The 19,017-nt window shown below is 50.3% G+C and overlaps 1 protein-coding gene across 2 annotated transcripts; it reads right to left on the bottom strand.

The window, feature by feature from the left end:
* Positions 1–569: 569 nt before the first annotated feature.
* On the bottom strand, positions 570–14,699 carry ncbp3 (nuclear cap binding subunit 3). Of its 2 annotated transcripts, none has more exons than XM_079248320.1 (13): positions 14,524–14,699; positions 13,337–13,402; positions 10,605–10,710; positions 10,213–10,338; positions 6,796–6,915; positions 6,588–6,727; positions 6,397–6,505; positions 6,175–6,274; positions 5,480–5,589; positions 5,061–5,361; positions 4,830–4,978; positions 4,579–4,773; positions 570–1,140 (listed from the first exon to the last, which is right to left on the bottom strand). In XM_079248320.1, the coding sequence occupies exons 1-13, from the start codon at positions 14,677–14,679 to the stop codon at positions 869–871; spliced, it is 1,950 nt and encodes a 649-aa protein (XP_079104446.1). In that variant the 5' UTR covers positions 14,680–14,699; the 3' UTR covers positions 570–868. The 2 variants fall into 2 exon arrangements, with proteins under 2 accessions (XP_079104446.1, XP_079104447.1); XM_079248321.1 differs by having other exon boundaries at positions 4,579–4,755.
* Between the last annotated feature and the right edge of the window lie 4,318 nt (positions 14,700–19,017).

Below are 19,017 nucleotides of genomic sequence, written 5' to 3'. Positions count from 1 at the left end.
CCGGTGGTCTGAACCTGCTGGTCTGAACCTGCTGGTCTGAACCTGCTGGTCTGAGCCCGGTGGTCTGAACCTGCTGGTCTGAGCCCGGTGGTCTAAATGAACCTGCTGGTCTGAGCCCGGTGGTCTAAATGAACCTGCTGGTCTGAGCCCGGTGGTCTGAACCTGCTGGTCTGAACCTGCTGGTCTGAACCTGCTGGTCTGAGCCCGGTGGTCTGAACCTGCTGGTCTGAGCCCGGTGGTCTAAATGAACCTGCTGGTCTGAGCCCGGTGGTCTGAACCTGCTGGTCTGAACCTGCTGGTCTGAGCCCGGTGGTCTGAACCCGGTGGTCTGAACCTGCTGGTCTGAGCCCGGTGGTCTGAGCCCGGTGGTCTGAACCTGCTGGTCTGAGCCCGGTGGTCTGAACCCGGGGGTCTGAGCCCGGTGGTCTGAACCCGGGGGTCTAAACCTGGCGGTCTTAACCTGGTGGTCTCCAGACAGAAACAAAGGACATGAGGTTAATAAACATGAATGATGAAGAAACTCAATTGCAGATAAAATGTCACGTTTTAATCATCATCATCATCTGCCAGTAAACAGTCTTTGGACCCAAAACATAAAAGCCGGCGGCGGACCGGCGGCAGAGTTCCAGTCCATCGGTGCCATGGATCTGTCTCATCGATGTAGGGACACGATGACGACGGGACAGGAAGTCCAGACAACGCCAAGTTCCGAAGACAGGAAACAGATGATCTCCATGGCAACAAGGACTGATGGGAGACGACGCAGCACAGCGGGAGGACGGTTTCCCATCATGCTCTGCTCCATCAGACCTCACATATGTAACATATCAGAACCAGAAGGAGACCCAGTCCGGCAGGTAGACCCGGATCAGGCGTCAGAGTCGTCGCTGCTGTCCCGGCTGATCTCGATCTGCAGCGACGGCAGGTTGTCCAGGCGACTCTTCTTTATCTTGTGGGTCAGAAGCTCCTGTTTCTGTTTGATCATGGCGCCCCACACCCTCTGCAGCGTTGATTCTTCCTCCTCCTCTTCCTCCTCCTCGCCATCCCCACCCCCCTTCTGTCCCGATGCAGAGAACGCTGAGACCACGCCCCCCCTGCTCTGCTGCTCCTCTGCTGCACCCAGCCGGCTCCACAGCCCACCTGTGGGTCACAACCAGACAGTCAGCGGGTCAGAACCAGAACCAGGGGGGGTGTCTGCTTCCCTAACACTAACTGGGAGCTTATTCCATAAGAGAGGGGCCTGATAACCAAAGGCTCTGCCTCCTGCTCGGCTCTTTGAGACTCTAGGAACCACAAGTAAGCCTGCAGTCTGCGAACGAAGTACTCTGCTTGGTATATAAGGAACAATGAGGTCTTTGATATATAGTGGTGCCTGGTTGTGGAGGGCTTTATATGTAAGGAGAAGGATTTTAAATTCTATTCTAGATTCAACAGGCAGCCAATGAAGAGAGGCTAAAACTGGAGAAATATGATCTCTCCTGCTGGTTCTGGTCAGGACTCTGGCTGCAGAATTCTGGATCAGCTGAAGGCTTTTCAGGGCATATTTAGGACAGCCCAGTAATAGAGAGTTACAGTAATCTAGTCTCGAAGTAACAAAAGCATGAACCAGTTTTTCTGCATCACTCCGAGACAGAATGTCCCTAATTTTGGCTATATTACGTAAATGAAAGAAGGCTGTTTTAGTAACCTGCTTAATATGTGGGCCAAAGGACAGGTCAGGGTCAAATATCACTCCAAGGTTTCTCACTGTAGCACTGGAAGCTAAAGTAATGCCATCCAGGTTCATTACAAAACCGGAAAATTTAGCTCTGAGTTTTTCAGATCCAACGAGAATTACTTCAGTCTTATCTGAGTTTAAGAGGAGAAAATTTCTAGACATCCAAGTCTTTATGTCTATGAGACAATTTTGTAGCCTATTGGGCTGATTTGTTTCATCTGGTTTAAAGGATAAGTATATCTGAGTATCATCTGCATAACAATGAAAGTTTATTCCATGCTGTCTAATAATTTTGCCTAAAGGGAGCATATATAGCGTGAAGAGTACTGGTCCAAGTACAGAACCTTGAGGAACTCCATGACTTACTGTAGTTTGTGAGGAGGACTTGTCATTTACATGAACGAACTGAAGTCTATCAGATAAATATGATTTAAACCAGCTTAACGCTGTACCTGTAATTCCAATCACCTGTTCTAGTCTTTGTAACAGAATGTTATGATCGACTGTATCAAATGCAGCACTAAGATCAAGCAAGATAAGTACGGACACAAGTCCTTTGTCTGACGCCATAAGAAGGTCATTAGTAACTTTCACCAATGCTGTCTCAGTGCTACGATGAGCTCTAAATCCTGACTGAAACTCCTCGCATAAATTATTTCTGCTCAGGTGGGCATGTAGCTGAGCTGAAACTATTTTCTCCAGAATTTTGGACATAAACGGGAGGTTAGATATAGGTCTATAATTTGCTATCACCTCTGGATCCAGAGATTGCTTTTTAAGTAAAGGCTTGATTACAGCAGTTTTAAATGATTGTGGTACATATCCTGTCACTAAAGACATATTGATAAGATTTAGTAGTGATGTATTAATTAAAGGGAAAATGTCCTTAAAGAGGCTCGTTGGGAGAGGGTCTAAGATACAGGTGGATGGTTTAGATGAAGCTATTATTTTAGTTAATTCAGAGGGTTGGACAGGACAGAAACTATTTAGACACAAGTCAGATCCTGGTTCTAAGGATGCTTCGGAGACCACAACAGGCTCAACATTATAAGTAGAAGGAAGAATATTGTGAATTTGATCTCTAATAGTGTCAATTTTATTCCTGAAAAAATACATGAAATCATCACAGCTAAGTGAGAAAGGAATACATGGCTCCACAGCGCTCCGGCTCCTAGTAAGCCTGGCTACAGTGCTGAAAAGAAACCGAGGGTTGTTTTTGTTTTCCTCTATCAATGATGAATAATAAGCTGTTCTTGCCGTACGTAAGGCTTTTTTGTATACAATTAAACTTTCTTTCCAGGTTAAGTGAGACTCCTCTAGTCCTGATGAACGCCATCTGTTTTCCAAACGCCTTGATGCCTGTTTTAGAGCTCGAAGCTGGGAATTAAACCAGGGAGCCTTCATAATCTTACCTAATTTCTTCTTCTTTAGGGGAGCAACATTATCCAAGGTTGGACGCATTGAAGCTGTTATAGTATCAGCATGTTGATCAATCTGAGCAGGAGTAAGGCTTAAAGGGGGACTCTCGGTCATGCTAACACATGGTAGATGTGAAAAAATTGATTCAATTGATTGTTTAAATTTTGTAATATTGTCTGATAAACATCTACTATAGTAGAATTTATTTTTGGTCAGTGAGTAATCAAATAAAGTGAATTCAAAGGTTAATAAGAAGTGATCGGACAAGACAGGGTTTTGAGGAAATACTTTGAGCTTATCAGTCTCAATACCAGATGTTAGAACAAGATCAAGAGTGTGACCATGAGAGTGAGTGGCTCCATGGACATTTTGTGAAAACCCAATTGAGTTTAGAATAGAGCTAAAGGAAATGTTTAAACTATCATTTTCATGGTCAACATGAATATTAAAATCACCTAGTACAATGACCTTATCAGTAGTCAGCACTAACTCAGACAAGAGATCAGAGAATTTGGTCAGAAACTCGGAGTAAGGTCCAGGTGGGCGATACACTAATGCTAAAAGGAGCGGTTTCTCTCAATTCCATTTTGGATGAGATAAATTTAATGTCAGGAATTCAAAGGATTTATAGTTAGTTTTGTGTTTAGGATTAATTAATAATTCTGACTTAAAGATAGCTGCAACACCTCCTCCTCTGCCTGTAGTTCTAGGAATGTGAAAGTTTAAATAGTTAGCTGGCGTAGCTTCATTAATACTAACATAATCCTCTTGCTGTAACCAGGTTTCCGTAAGACAGAATAAATCAATGTGGTGATCACCTATCAAGTCATTGACTAATAAAGACTTATTTGGGAGGGATCTAATATTCAGTAGGCCACACTTTATTGTCTTATTTTCAGATTTTATTAGATCCATTGTTTTTATTTTTATGAGGTTTTCACGATTAACCCCAGAAGTGTTTTTGTGTTGTTTAATTCTTACTGCTGGGGAGGTGTATAAGGTCGGAATGGGGTTTTGGGTGGGCGGCGGCAGGTGGGAAGCTGCAGAAAAGTGTGTAGGACTACAATTCTGCCTCCTGGTCCCAACCCTGAGTTGTCAATTTAGCTGACTAATAAAAGAGTCCATATTGCTAGATAAGAGAGCGGCTCCATCCAACGTGGGATGGATGCCATCTCTCCTAATAAGACCAGGCTTTCCCCAAAAAGCGCTCCAATTATCTATAAAACCCACGTTGTTATCGGGACACCACCTAGACAACCAGCGGTTGAAAGATGACATGCGGCTAAACATGTCATCGCTGATTAAATTTGGCAAGGGACCAGAGAAAACTACCGAGTCCGACATGCTCTTGGCAAAGTTACACACCGAAGCAACATTCATTTTAGTGACCTCCGAAAACCAGAAGTCAGTCAGCGGGTCAGAACCAGAACCAGTCGTCTTACCGGACTTCCTGTCTTTGGATGAGTTGGCGTTTCTGCTGTCCCGATTGGCCCCGCCCAGTCTGCGATGCACGTCTCTGATTGGCTCTCTGGTCGGAGACCCTTCCTGCGGGGTGTCGGGGGACGCAGAGCGCCGTCTCTCAGGGGAGTAGCGTCTCTTACCGAGCCGCTGCCGGACGTCTGGGGACATCAGGAAATCTAGAGATCTGGGTCGGGACCACGGTCGGAACCAACACCGCGACCTGGCAGCTCACCTGTCTTCCCACCGCCGGCCACCGGGGGGCGTGGCCTGTGCTGAGAGCCGCCCTGCCGCTTTTCCTCCAGCAGCTGCCGGACATCTGTCACCTTGGGGGGGGACGAGGACTTGGACCGGTTCTGTGGTCCTGACGTTCCGATCCGGTTTCTGTTGGAGAAAAGCAGAAAGACAGTTAAATGAACCAATTAGATCCTGGCTCGTCTGCCTGGCCCCGCCCACCGATGATCACCTGATGCTCTTCAGGTGGCCTTCCAGCTCGTCGGCGTACATGGTCATCTTCTTGCTCTTCTTGGGCGATGGCGTGGAGATCATCTTCAGCTCCAGGTCGTAGTCCATCTCGTCCGACTCCGACCACGGAGAAGGGGACCGCCCCGCCCGGCTGGGAAGCCCCGCCCCCAGCGATCGGGAGCTCCTGCCTCTTTCCTTGTACTCCACCACTCTGTCGTCAGAGTCCATGTCCTCGTCTCCGCGCTCCTCCTCGTCCTCCTCCTCCTCCTCGATGGGCTCCTCGGGCAGGTTGACCAGGTCAGCTGCAGAGGACATGCTGATGATGTGACTTCCTCCAGCTGATGATGTCACTTCCTCCAGCTGGATCAGCTGATTCCTGGCTGTGTGTGTGTGTGTGTGTGTGTGTGTGTGTGTTCTTACCAGAGTGTCGGTGTGTGTATGGTGGTGTGTGTCCCATGCTGTCTCCTATCAGAGGCTTCTTGCTCTTGATGACGTCTCTCTGGATGCGGCGGTTGTGGTACCTCCTCTTCCTGTAACCATGACAACGAGATCAACACATCGGCGCACACGCACGCCTCACGCCATCATGCATCACGCCATCATGCATCACGCCATCAGGACTAGGAGGGAGGAGAGGGAGGAGCCTTCGTACTGGGACCAGACTTGGCGCCACTAATGCAGCCGACAGAACGCCATTTGGGACGCTATTATGATTCTATATAAACGTAAACAAGCTGGTCGTCATGGCGAACCACTCCAGAACCTGGTCAGCTGATCCCGGGCCTGCTGGACCATCTGGACCGGGTTTGGAACTAGAGTCATGGAACTGGTCCCAGGAGAGTTAACAGGTCTGACATCTTGATGCTGATCAATAAGCTGACCAATAAGCTGACCAATAAGCTGACCAATAAGATGATCAATAAGATGATCAATAAGATGACCACATTGTATGGAAACAACTGGAACCCGTTTCTGACGTATCTGCTGACAAATGAGTTCCTCTGCAGCGTTCAGACTTGAACCGGCCCCGCCCGACCCGGCCCGGCCCCGCCCGACCCGGCCCCGCCCGACCCGGCTCGGCGCCCAGCCCGTTGGACCCTACAGGTCCAACTTACCAGGAGTTGCTGAGGATCCCCTTCATGCCGCCATAGTTGGGGTTTCCGTACTTCATGTAGTAGCGGCTGCGTCGGGCGGCGCCGGGTTCCTTCCTGTCATCTGGACACAAACATGAAACATCAGGTCTGGTTCTGGTTCTGGACCGGCCCGTAAACATCCTGCCGAATGAAACCTGGACTACATGGTATGAGGAGGAGTCTCTGTATGTCGGGCGGCATCACCTTGCGTGGCGAAGCGAAGGAACAGCTTGTTTCCTTTGAAGGGTTTGATGGCGGGTCGAAGGTCGTTCCTGAGCAGAGACTCTCTCTCAGCCCGCGACAGGTCGTCCACCTGACACGCACACACACGCACACCTGGGTCAGAGATCAACCAACACCAACCGTTCATGTCTCCATGGTAACTGCTGCTCTACCTGTCCGTCCTCCACCTTGGCCAGCTGGCCCACCTCCCCATCACTGCTCTTCTTCACCGCCTCATCATCTTCCTCCACCTCACCCTCCTCTTCATCATCATCATCATCATCATCGTTGTCCGAGCCCCGACAGCACCGAGCTGCAACAGACGGAAGCATTTACCTACGATGCACTGCAGCTTGGAGAGGCTCCAGGGCTTTCTCCCACCTTTCCTCTGCTCCCCTGGCTGCTCGCTGGTCGCCGTGGCAACGGCGTCCCGGTCGGGCATCCGACTGGTGTTGATGAGTGCTCGTAGGGAGGTGTCGTCGTCCAACCAAACTACGTTACCTAGGAGACAGTCATCCCGGTTACCAACAGTTTACAACATGGTCTGCGGTACCGACGTGGTCTGCGGTACCGACGTGGTCCGCGGTACCGACGTGGTCCTCGGTACCGACGTGGTCCTCGGTACCGACGTGGTCCGCGGTACCGACGTGGTCCGCGGTACCGACGTGGTCCGCGGTACCGACGTGGTATATGGTACCGACGTGGTATACGGTACCGACGTGGTCTACGGTACCGACGTGGTATATGGTACCGACGTGGTCCACGGTACTGACGTGGTCTACGGTACCGACGTGGTCTACGGTACCGACGTGGTCCACGGTACCGACGTGGTATATGGTACAGACGTGGTCTGCGGTACCGACGTGGTCCGCGGTACCGACGTGGTCCGCGGTACCGACGTGGTCTACGGTACCGACGTGGTCCACGGTACCGACGTGGTCCACGGTACCGACGTGGTCCGCGGTACCGACGTGGTCTACGGTACCGACGTGGTCCGCGGTACCGACGTGGTCCACGGTACCGACGTGGTCCACGGTACCGACGTGGTCTACGGTACCGACGTGGTCCGCGGTACCGACGTGGTCCGCGGTACCGACGTGGTCCGCGGTACCGACGTGGTATATGGTACCGACGTGGTATATGGTACCGACGTGGTATATGGTACCGACGTGGTATATGGTACCGACGTGGTATATGGTACCGACGTGGTCCGCGGTACCGACGTGGTATATGGTACCGACGTGGTCCACGGTACCGACGTGGTCCACGGTACCGACGTGGTATATGGTACCGACGTGGTATACGGTACCGACGTGGTATATGGTACCGACGTGGTATATGGTACCGACGTGGTATATGGTACCGACGTGGTCCACGGTACCGACGTGGTATACGGTACCGACGTGGTCTACGGTACCGACGTGGTCCGCGGCACCGACGTGGTCTACGGTACCGACGTGGTCCACGGTACCGACGTGGTCCACTGTACCGACGTGGTCCACGGTACCGACGTGGTATATGGTACCGACGTGGTATATGGTACCGACGTGGTATATGGTACCGACGTGGTCTACGGTACCGACGTGGTATACGGTACCGACGTGGTATACGGTACCGACGTGGTCCACGGTACCGACGTGGTATATGGTACCGACGTGGTATATGGTACCGACGTGGTCCGCGGTACCGACGTGGTATATGGTACCGACGTGGTCCGCGGTACCGACGTGGTCCACGGTACCGACGTGGTCCACGGTACCGACGTGGTCTATGGTACCGACGTGGTCTACGGTACCGACGTGGTCTGCGGTACCGACGTGGTCCGCGGCACCGACGTGGTCCGCGGCACCGACGTGGTCTACGGTACCGACGTGGTCCACGGTACCGACGTGGTCCGCGGTACCGACGTGGTCCGCGGCACCGACGTGGTATATGGTACCGACGTGGTCCACGGTACCGACGTGGTATATGGTACCGACGTGGTATATGGTACCGACGTGGTATATGGTACCGACGTGGTCCGCGGTACCGACGTGGTCCGCGGTACCGACGTGGTATATGGTACCGACGTGGTCCACGGTACCGACGTGGTATATGGTACCGACGTGGTATACGGTACCGACGTGGTATATGGTACCGACGTGGTATATGGTACCGACGTGGTATATGGTACCGACGTGGTCCGCGGTACCGACGTGGTCCGCGGTACCGACGTGGTCCACGGTACCGACGTGGTCCACGGTACCGACGTGGTATACGGTACCGACGTGGTATACGGTACCGACGTGGTATATGGTACCGACGTGGTATACGGTACCGACGTGGTCCACGGTACCGACGTGGTCCACTGTACCGACGTGGTCCGCGGCACCGACGTGGTCCGCGGCACCGACGTGGTCTACGGTACCGACGTGGTCTACGGTACCGACGTGGTATATGGTACCGACGTGGTCCACGGTACCGACGTGGTCCACGGTACCGACGTGGTCCGCGGCACCGACGTGGTCTACGGTACCGACGTGGTCCACGGTACCGACGTGGTCCACGGTACCGACGTGGTCCACGGTACCGACGTGGTATATGGTACCGACGTGGTATATGGTACCGACGTGGTATATGGTACCGACGTGGTCTACGGTACCGACGTGGTATACGGTACCGACGTGGTCCACGGTACCGACGTGGTATATGGTACCGACGTGGTATATGGTACCGACGTGGTCCGCGGTACCGACGTGGTATATGGTACCGACGTGGTCCGCGGTACCGACGTGGTCCACGGTACCGACGTGGTCCACGGTACCGACGTGGTCTACGGTACCGACGTGGTCTGCGGTACCGACGTGGTCCGCGGCACCGACGTGGTCCGCGGCACCGACGTGGTCTACGGTACCGACGTGGTCCACGGTACCGACGTGGTCCACGGTACCGACGTGGTCCGCGGCACCGACGTGGTCCGCGGCACCGACGTGGTATATGGTACCGACGTGGTCCACGGTACCGACGTGGTCCACGGTACCGACGTGGTCCACGGTACCGACGTGGTCCACGGTACCGACGTGGTCCGCGGTACCGACGTGGTATATGGTACCGACGTGGTCTGCGGTACCGACGTGGTCTGCGGTACCGACGTGGTCTGCGGTACCGACGTGGTATATGGTACCGACGTGGTCCACGGTACCGACGTGGTCCACGGTACCGACGTGGTCTACGGTACCGACGTGGTATATGGTACCGACGTGGTCCACGGTACCGACGTGGTCTACGGTACCGACGTGGTCTACGGTACCGACGTGGTATATGGTACCGACGTGGTCCACGGTACCGACGTGGTCTACGGTACCGACGTGGTCTACGGTACCGACGTGGTATATGGTACCGACGTGGTCCACGGTACCGACGTGGTCTACGGTACCGACGTGGTATATGGTACCGACGTGGTCTACGGTACCGACGTGGTCCACGGTACCGACGTGGTCTACGGTACCGACGTGGTCTACGGTACCGACGTGGTCTACGGTACCGACGTGGTATATGGTACCGACGTGGTCCACGGTACCGACGTGGTCTACGGTACCGACGTGGTATATGGTACCGACGTGGTCCACGGTACCGACGTGGTCTACGGTACCGACGTGGTCCGCCGTGCAGTCATGTCTCCGTTGACAGTGCTAATCTGGATATAATCCGGTACAGACAGTCGTTCTTTACATTGTGATGCTGGACAGGACAGGTAAAATTAACAACTGAACCGACCAATCACACGGCATTTCAGTCTATGACATCACCAGGACTCACAGGAAGTGTCGTCGATCCACTCGATGTGGGCGGGAGGATACTCCTTAAAGTAGCCGAAGACTTCCTGCGTACTCATGTCGTCCACACCCGTCACATGGACCGCCTCCATGCGGAGCCTGGAGATGGCTTGGCACAAACACGTAAACAAACCCCGTCAGACCACCACAAACACATAAACAAACCCCGTCAGACCACAACACACGTAAACAAACCCAGTCAGACTACAACAAACACGTAAACAAACCCAGTCAGACTACAACACACGTAAACAAACCCAGTCGGACTACAACAAACACGTAAACAAACCCAGTCGGACTACAACAAACACGTAAACAAACCCAGTCGGACTAGAACAAACATGTAAACAAACCCAGTTGGACTAGAACAATCACCTTTCTTCATGGCGTCTTTCTCCAGGAGAACGTTCCTCTGGCCGACGCTTTCCTCGCCATGAAAATGAAACCGTCTTGCTCGCTTCTCTTTTCGCTCTATAGCCTCCTGGTAAACAAACACAAACAGGAAGTGACATCAGCGTGCACATCATTTAATGTCTGGATATTGCTATTACTCCAGGTCGGAGCCACCGTGATTGAATATTCCACTGGTTGCTATGGCGACCCCTTCCGTCTGCAGAGAGGTCAATGCAGTCCGATGTGAATCTTAATGTTTAAGTTCAGATGTGGAGAGAATCTCGACTATGATCTAGTTCAGGAAAATCTTACATTTATGACGAGCAAAAACACGGACTGCATGTAAAGATGTGCGGAGCCTCCATGACGCCGACCAGAGGTTTCTGAAGAGCTGAACTGAAGCTCATTGGACGGTTGCTACCATCGCCATCTTGTTGATGGGAGTGGGAGAGTCCCGGTCGCAGTGGGAGAGTCCCGGTCGCAGTGGGAGAGTCCCGGTCGCAGTGGGAGAGTCCCGGTCGCAGTGGGAGAGTCCTGGTTGCAGTGGGAGAGTCCCGGTCGCAGTGCGACAGTCCCGGTCGCAGTGCGACATTCCTGGTCGCAGTGTGACGGTCCCGGTCGCAGTGCGACAGTCCTGGTTGCAGTGGGAGAGTCCCGGTTGCAGTGTGACAGTCCCGGTCGCAGTGCGACAGTCCTGGTTGCAGTGGGAGAGTCCCGGTCGCAGTGCGACAGTCCTGGTTGCAGTGGGAGAGTCCCGGTCGCAGTGCGACAGTCCCGGTCGCAGTGCGACAGTCCTGGTTGCAGTGGGAGAGTCCCGGTCGCAGTGCGACAGTCCTGGTTGCAGTGGGAGAGTCCCGGTCGCAGTGCGACAGTCCTGGTTGCAGTGTGACGGTCCCGGTCGCAGTGGGAGAGTCCCGGTTGCAGTGGGAGAGTCCCGGTCGCAGTGTGACAGTCCCGGTCGCAGTGGGAGAGTCCCGGTTGCAGTGGGAGAGTCCCGGTCGCAGTGTGACAGTCCCGGTTGCAGTGGGAGAGTCCCGGTCGCAGTGTGACAGTCCCGGTCGCAGTGCGACAGTCCTGGTCGCAGTGTGACGGTCCCGGTCGCAGTGGGAGAGTCCCGGTCGCAGTGGGAGAGTCCCGGTTGCAGTGCGACAGTCCCGGTCGCAGTGCGACAGTCCTGGTCGCAGTGTGACAGTCCCGGTCGCAGTGCGACAGTCCTGGTTGCAGTGGGAGAGTCCCGGTTGCAGTGCGACAGTCCCGGTCGCAGTGCGACAGTCCTGGTCGCAGTGTGACGGTCCCGGTCGCAGTGCGACAGTCCTGGTTGCAGTGGGAGAGTCCCGGTTGCAGTGCGACAGTCCCGGTCGCAGTGCGACAGTCCTGGTTGCAGTGGGAGAGTCCCGGTCGCAGTGCGACAGTCCCGGTCGCAGTGCGACAGTCCTGGTTGCAGTGGGAGAGTCCCGGTTGCAGTGCGACAGTCCCGGTCGCAGTGCGACGGTCCTGGTCGCAGTGTGACGGTCCCGGTCGCAGTGCGACAGTCCTGGTTGCAGTGGGAGAGTCCCGGTTGCAGTGCGACAGTCCCGGTTGCAGTGCGACAGTCCCGGTCGCAGTGCGACAGTCCCGGTCGCAGTGCGACAGTCCTGGTTGCAGTGGGAGAGTCCCGGTCGCAGTGCGACAGTCCTGGTTGCAGTGGGAGAGTCCCGGTCGCAGTGCGACAGTCCTGGTTGCAGTGGGAGAGTCCCGGTCGCAGTGCGACAGTCCCGGTCGCAATGGGAGAGTACCGGACGCAGATTACTATTGACCTTGGTGTTCTGCGGTGGCGTTGGACCAGGGACCCTGTGACGTCCCGTAACAGTCAGGAACACCTCGGATTTAAAGAAGATCTCTGAAAACTTCTGCATGTGGTTCCTTTGGTATCTTCTGGAATTGTGTAAACCTGAACGATATTTCCTGGTCTGGTTTTGGGTTTGTCGCTTCAGCTTGCATGTTTTCCTGAACTTGGATGGCTTGGAGCGGAGCATCAGTCGCCACGGTAACCAGCTGCAACGCCGCTCCGCGTCCTGCACGTCTTCAGCAGTTTGGTTAAGTTTTAGATTTCCGTGTCGGGGGTCTATTGTCGCTTGCAGCCCGGTTGCTTCCCGGTGAATAGCAGCTCTCCATGCCGTCATCGCTGTCGGCTTTCTGTTTATGACCTGTCTTCTTCTCCATTCATGAAAATATCATCAGAGTACTAGTTTAAGTTGCTTTGGGTAGTTCTGGTCATGGCCTTACACGCGGCGTGCACTCCAGAGCGCTCAGCTGAACAGGCTGAATCTACCATTACGGTACAAAGTCGTGTTTCGGACCTTTAGGTTGGTTTACGTCAAGGCGGTGAGAGACGCGAGCTTTAGAGAATACAACGGTTCCATCAGGACGTTTAGAAAGTTTCTCACCAGTAACGTTTCCAACGGCGACGTGACATCACAGCGAGCAGCTGGAAGTTTCAGCACGTTGGAACCTCCGGCTTCGATGTGGAGCTAAAGGCTTTCAGGGAGCCGCAGACGGAAAGGTGTCCAGATTGACGGATAAGAAGCCGTTTGCAGCCCGGCTGCAGGACCGATCTGGATCATTCAACCAGAACTACAAACACTACTCGCTGGCGGACCCGACGGCAGGCAGACATGCCCCACCTTACCGAGACGGGACTCAGGGCGTCCGGAGGACCCGTTCTGGGGTTTTACCTTTGAGTTGACGTCGATCCCGGTGATGAAGGCTCCAGCCTTGTTCTCGTACCTCCGGCTGGTGTCCTGCAAAAGAAACCACAAACAGCTGCTGGTCAGTCTGGTTTACATACTGGGAACAACCTGGACCTCCAGAAAGCCCTGGGAACCAGGACAGCCCAGTCTGAGGAAACTCGGGGTGAAGCGACACAACCTGCGGTGGATGTCCCAAAGTTCGGCTTTTTATCGGTTTCTTAGTTTCCACAAACAGAGGCTGCGCGGAAAGAAACATCCCGCAGCAGGGGATGGAGGTACAGTCGGTAGCCGAACCGAGTTGAGTCGAGTCGAACCGTACCAAACCGAGCCGATCCAAACCTAACAGAGCCAAGTCAAGCTGAACCGGTAGCCGAACTTAACTGAACCAAACCAAACCGAGCTGAACCAAACCTAATCAAACGAAGCCGAACGGTAGCCGAGCCGAACCAAACCAAACCAAGCTGAACCAAACCTAACAGAGCTGGTAGCCGAGCCAAGTGGAACCAAACCGAACCTAACAAAGCCAGTAGCCGAACCAAACTTTGCCAGTAGCCGACCCAAACCAAACCAACCCAAATCGGTAGCCGAACTGAACCAAACCAAACGAAGGTAGCCGAGCCGAACCAACCCGAGTCGAACCGAACCAAACCTGACCTAACAAAGCCGGTAGCCGAGCCGAGCCAAGCCGATCCAACCCAAACCAAACCAAATCGAGCCAAACCGGTGGCCGAACTGAACCGAACCAAACCAAACGAAGCCGAGCCGAACCAAACTGAGTCGAACCGAACCAAACCTGACCCAACAGAGCCGGTAGCCGAGCTGAGTCGACCCAACCCAACCCAAACCGAACCAAGCCGAGTCGAGTCGAGCCAAACCGGAAGCCGAACCTAACCGAGCCAGTAGCCAAGCCGAACCAAACCTGACCCCACAGAGCCGGTAACCGAGCCGATCCAACCCAACCCAGCTCAAACCAAGCCGAGTCGAGCCAAACCGAGCCGAACCAAACCAAACCGAACCGAAATCAACTGAGCCGAGCCGAAGCACCACTGCTTCCCGTGAAATCCGGACAGACCCGGGAGTCCAGGTCTCCCCCACGCCGGGCCGCGGCACGGCTCCGCGGGCAGCAGCGAACTCCAGCCCCCGGCTTTCCGCGGCCTGGTCCGGACACCTACCGGCAGCAGCTCCTTCAGGGAGCGGTTAACGGAGATGTCCTCCGCCTCCAGCTCGCCCTCCTCCACCTCCATCGGTTCGGCCTCGCGGACGTCTCTGTCCGACTCGGAGTCCGATCCGCTGTCCGGTTTCACCTGCAAGCCGTGCGCTGCCGCCATGGTGCTACCTGCTGCGGACACGGCTAGTGCGGCTGCGCGGGTCCTCACCCGGAAGGGCTTATTCTTTATTTTTATTTTTTTATTCATGTTTTTAGGACATAAATAAAAATTATTTGACCGTCAGAGGTACACAGATTATTAGACACATGGAACAAAACAACAATAAAAACAGGACAGAAAGGTGCATCCTTGTAGAACTTCACTTAAAATAACAAGTAGGAGTAGAGCAACATGATGGGGTTATAAGGTTGTAGGGTACATTCTATACACTCAGATGTCTACACACACACACAAACACACACACACACACACGTCAATTATAAACTTACATTGAACTTCTCCAGTACATATCTGGTTTTAGCTGCCTTCTGATTTGCCAGTTCTTGTATTGTGGTGTTGTAACTGCAGGCTCTGTTGTCCTGCAACAGAAACCACAAACAGCAGTTTTACCTGGTAAAAGAGGTTCATGCCCAGTTTACAGTCTGTCCATTTGGATGTACAGATATGGAATTTCCCCAAGAGGAGAAGCTGATCATCTTTATCTGCGTCCTAATTATCAAAATGCAGAAAACATCTTTCTCTGTGAACTGAAATGTTTGATAAAATGTTTTACATTTTGATAAAATCACTGATAAAAAAACAGGTTAAGCATTGTTTCTATGTTTCCCTCAGAAGGTACATGAAAAATAAGCATTGAGTTTAAATCTCTCCATGTTTATTTAGCAGGGAACATATTGTGACTTAAACTTTGTTTTTTAAGCATTTCCTGTATTAAACCAGATCTGCTTTCTGTTCAACATTCCAAATAACGATGACCAAAGAGCTCTCCCAGCAGGCAAAGTAAGTTTCTGTAGAGGTGATCTTATCAGTTTATTGGAGCATTTCTTTCAGGTGACATGCACCCCCCCCCATCGACAGAGCTGTGTACAGATCAGTGGTTGAAACATCAGCTGTTGCTCCTGTAGGAAGCTGGTTGGAAAGGCATCGAACACGACAGCGTATTCCTGAGGAGCTGCAGGGAGGTAAACAGACAGAAATTCTCTGTATGATAAAAGACTTCCATTAGTATGTAGGAGCTGTTTAACAAGTATAACATCATTTTCTACCAAGTTCTTAGAGTAGATGATTTATGTTTGGAAAGAATCTTTCTGTTATTCCACATATAACATGATGTTGAAGAAAAATTATGTTTGTTTGGAAGTTTCCATGGCAGGAGGGCTTGTTGATGAAAACCAGAGTTTTACAGGTAATTTATAAATGATCACATTTTAAAAGGAACTGAAGCCCACCCACAGAGTTAAACTTGTGTTTGGGGAAAGAGTTCCAAATATTATCTTTGCCTTTTAATAAACTGGTTAATCATTTCACCTTAAATGAATTATTCAACATGTCAAAGCTCAACACTTTCACCATATTGCATCAAAAAATTTTTTTTTAAAATAATGGCTTTCATGTTTCCAAATAAAATCAAATAGGATTTTGTCCAACTTTTAGACACATCTTTTGGCATTTCTAATAATAAAGATGTATTCACAGATGTGGAGATTCCTTCAGCCGTTTGGAGAAAATCTCTCATCACACACATTAAATTACAAGGTTAAAACTACGTGATTTTTTAGCGTTTTCAAGGATCATTTCTGTCAGGTTGGACAGGAGAGGAAATAGCAAGTAGGACGGATTTGTTTACATTTATTTTTAAACCTGACACTGAGGAGACCTTCTGGAGACAGCCAACCACTTTACCACCTCATGTATCTTAGATATGAAAATTACAGCATCACAAACTCAGGATAACATTAGAAGAACCATACATATTCTACATAAAATCAATCGAGACAAAATAAGTGCAGCTTTAATAAGCCTCGACGCCAGAAAGGCCTTTGACAGAGTAGACTGGGAGTTTCTATATCTAACACTGGAAAGATTTGGGTTTAGTCAAGACTCAATAAGAGCCATTAAGGCAATTTATCAGCAACCTACTGCTAGAATTAAGGCAAATGGCTCTTTGACAGACCGTTTTGAATTACACAGAGGCACGAGGCAGGGTTGTTGCCTCAGCACGACGCTCTTCGCTCTGTACATAGAGCCCCTGGCCCAGGCAATTCGACAGGATGAAAATATATTCGGAATTACTATTGGAGAAAATGAGCATAAAATAGGCTTGTTTGCAGATGACGTTATGTTACATATTAGGGAAATGGATACTTCTCTTCCCAGACTTATAAAACTATTAGAAGAGTTTAATTCATACTTGGGATACAAACTTAACATCACAAAAACACAAATTATCCACTTTAATTATTTACCCAGAGAGGGAATTAGGAATAAATTTAATGTCAATTGGACTACTACAACAATCAAGTACTTGGGGGTCAACATAACCAAAATACCAGATTTACTATATGAAGCTAATTATAATCCACTTGCTGAGAATTTGAAAAGGGATTTGGAGAGATGGTCCACCTACCCACTGGATTTCACTAGGAAAATAAGTGTTATAAAGATGAATATATTGCCAAGACTTTTGTATCTATTTCAATCTCTTCCAGTAGAAATACCATTGCAACAGTTTGTAGCATGGGACAAGATGATGTCAAGATTTATATGGGGGGGGCAAGAGGGCCAGGATACGTTTCTCCACACTCCAGCTGCCAAAGGATAAAGGTGGAATGTCTCTCCCAAACCTAAAACTGTATTTTCAAGCTGCACAACTTAAACCTCTGTGTTGTTGGTGTGATAGTACTTATGAAGCGCGATGGAAAGATATTGAGACCTATGTACCTGTACCTGGTTATAAGATCCAAACAATACTGGGGGAGGAGAATCTGAACAGCGTTCTTAGAAACCTTCTAGACCCAGTCACTATATTCTCTATAGAAACATGGTTCTCTCTTGTTAAACAACTAAAATTGAAAAAAAGTAACAAATTACTAAGGTGGATTCCACTAGATAAAAGGGATTAAACCAGGTACATATGACTCTGTATTTAAAGACTGGACGAGGAAGGGACTGACTGCCTTTTGTGTGGCTACTAAAGACAATAGGATGAGGACTTTTCAGGACTTGAAAATCACATTTGACTTAAAAAATCAGGATCTGTTTAGATACCTTCAGTTAAGAGATTATTACAATAAAGAAATTAGAGAGATGTCTCTGAGTATGTTAATCCAGTCATTGAAATAATTAGTGGAGCTTACAACCAAAAGAACACTAAAACGATTTCGAGACTCTACAATAGTTTAATAAGTAATCTCAGGACCACATCACTTTATGTAAAAGCTAGGTGGGAGCGAGAACTGAATGTTACAATAACAGAGGAGGAATGGTACGAAGCTTGTGCATTACTACAGACATCTACTAATTCAGTGACCTGGAGAGAATTTAACTGGAAATGTATCATTAGATTCTTTATTACACCACATGTGAAGAGTAAACAACTCCAAATCCAACAAGCTTGTTGGAGAGATTGTGGTAGTGTGGAAGCTCACCACACTCATATCTTCTGGACTTGTCCTAAAATCCAATCATACTGGATCTCTGTCAACACAGACATACAAAAGGTTCTTGGATATAATATCCCAAGAGAATGGACTGTGATGTATTTGGGGAATATTAGCGAAGTAGTACGGGGGGAGGACCAGTACTTAACTAAGATCCTTCTATCTGCAGCACGGAAGGCTACAACAAAACTCTGGCTCAATCCTAAAGCCCCGGATCAGTACCAGTGGACTAGCATTATAAACAACTTGTCTCAGATGGAGAAACTAACCTTCATTATTAGGTTAAAAGAATCCAAATACAATGAAAAGTGGAAAAAGTGGATTTCTTTTGTAAATTTGGATACTTAATTATCAAACTTGTCTGGAGCAGGTTATGTATAGAAGGTAAATAGCCTCCTGTGGACTTTGTGATACGATGCATATCATGGTATCCTGTCTTCCGTTTTTTATACTTGAGTGGCCTAACTTTAAAACACAGTTGTGAATTTATCTTCATGTACTGTGTATATATCAGTAATTTAGTTTATTTTTTTCTGAATATTGGATATGACCTCCTCCGACTCCACACCTCCTTCTTTTCACTGTTGTTCTGTGTTTGTCCTGTATATGACAAAAACTTCAATAAAAAATTAAAGTAAAAAAAAAAAAAAGAAGAAAGAAAATGACAGTGTCATCTGCCAGTTGTGATCACTTCAATTCTTTCTTTACAGCCAAGATAACCTTAAATGGCCACTTTTTAATACGAACAGGTAACATCTGTGTGCTTGTAGCCTTGTCTAATTCCAGGTGAATCTCAGATCTGCGAGTCGCACCGTGCGCTAGTTGGACATTGTTGTTG

The sequence above is a fragment of the Telmatherina bonti genome (genome assembly GCF_933228915.1).
Source record: "Telmatherina bonti genome assembly, chromosome: 10".
NCBI classification, from domain to species: Eukaryota; Metazoa; Chordata; class Actinopteri; order Atheriniformes; family Telmatherinidae; genus Telmatherina; species Telmatherina bonti.
The sequence above is the reverse complement of the archived record's forward strand: the minus strand, read 5'-3'. Positions and strand labels throughout refer to the sequence as shown.

What these genes read in the sequence shown, in the direction of transcription:
- ncbp3 (XM_079248320.1), bottom strand. Translation starts at nt 14,679, where the DNA reads ATGGCGGCAGCGCACGGCTTGCAGGTGAAACCGGACAGCGGATCGGAC. An exon ending in GCCAGGGGAGCAGAGGAAAG is followed by an intron (nt 6,728 to 6,795) that starts GTGGGAGAAAGC and finishes CGTCTGTTGCAG; the next exon opens with CTCGGTGCTGTCGGGGCTCG. An exon ending in CCTTCGCTTCGCCACGCAAG is followed by an intron (nt 6,275 to 6,396) that starts GTGATGCCGCCC and finishes GTTTGTGTCCAG; the next exon opens with ATGACAGGAAGGAACCCGGC.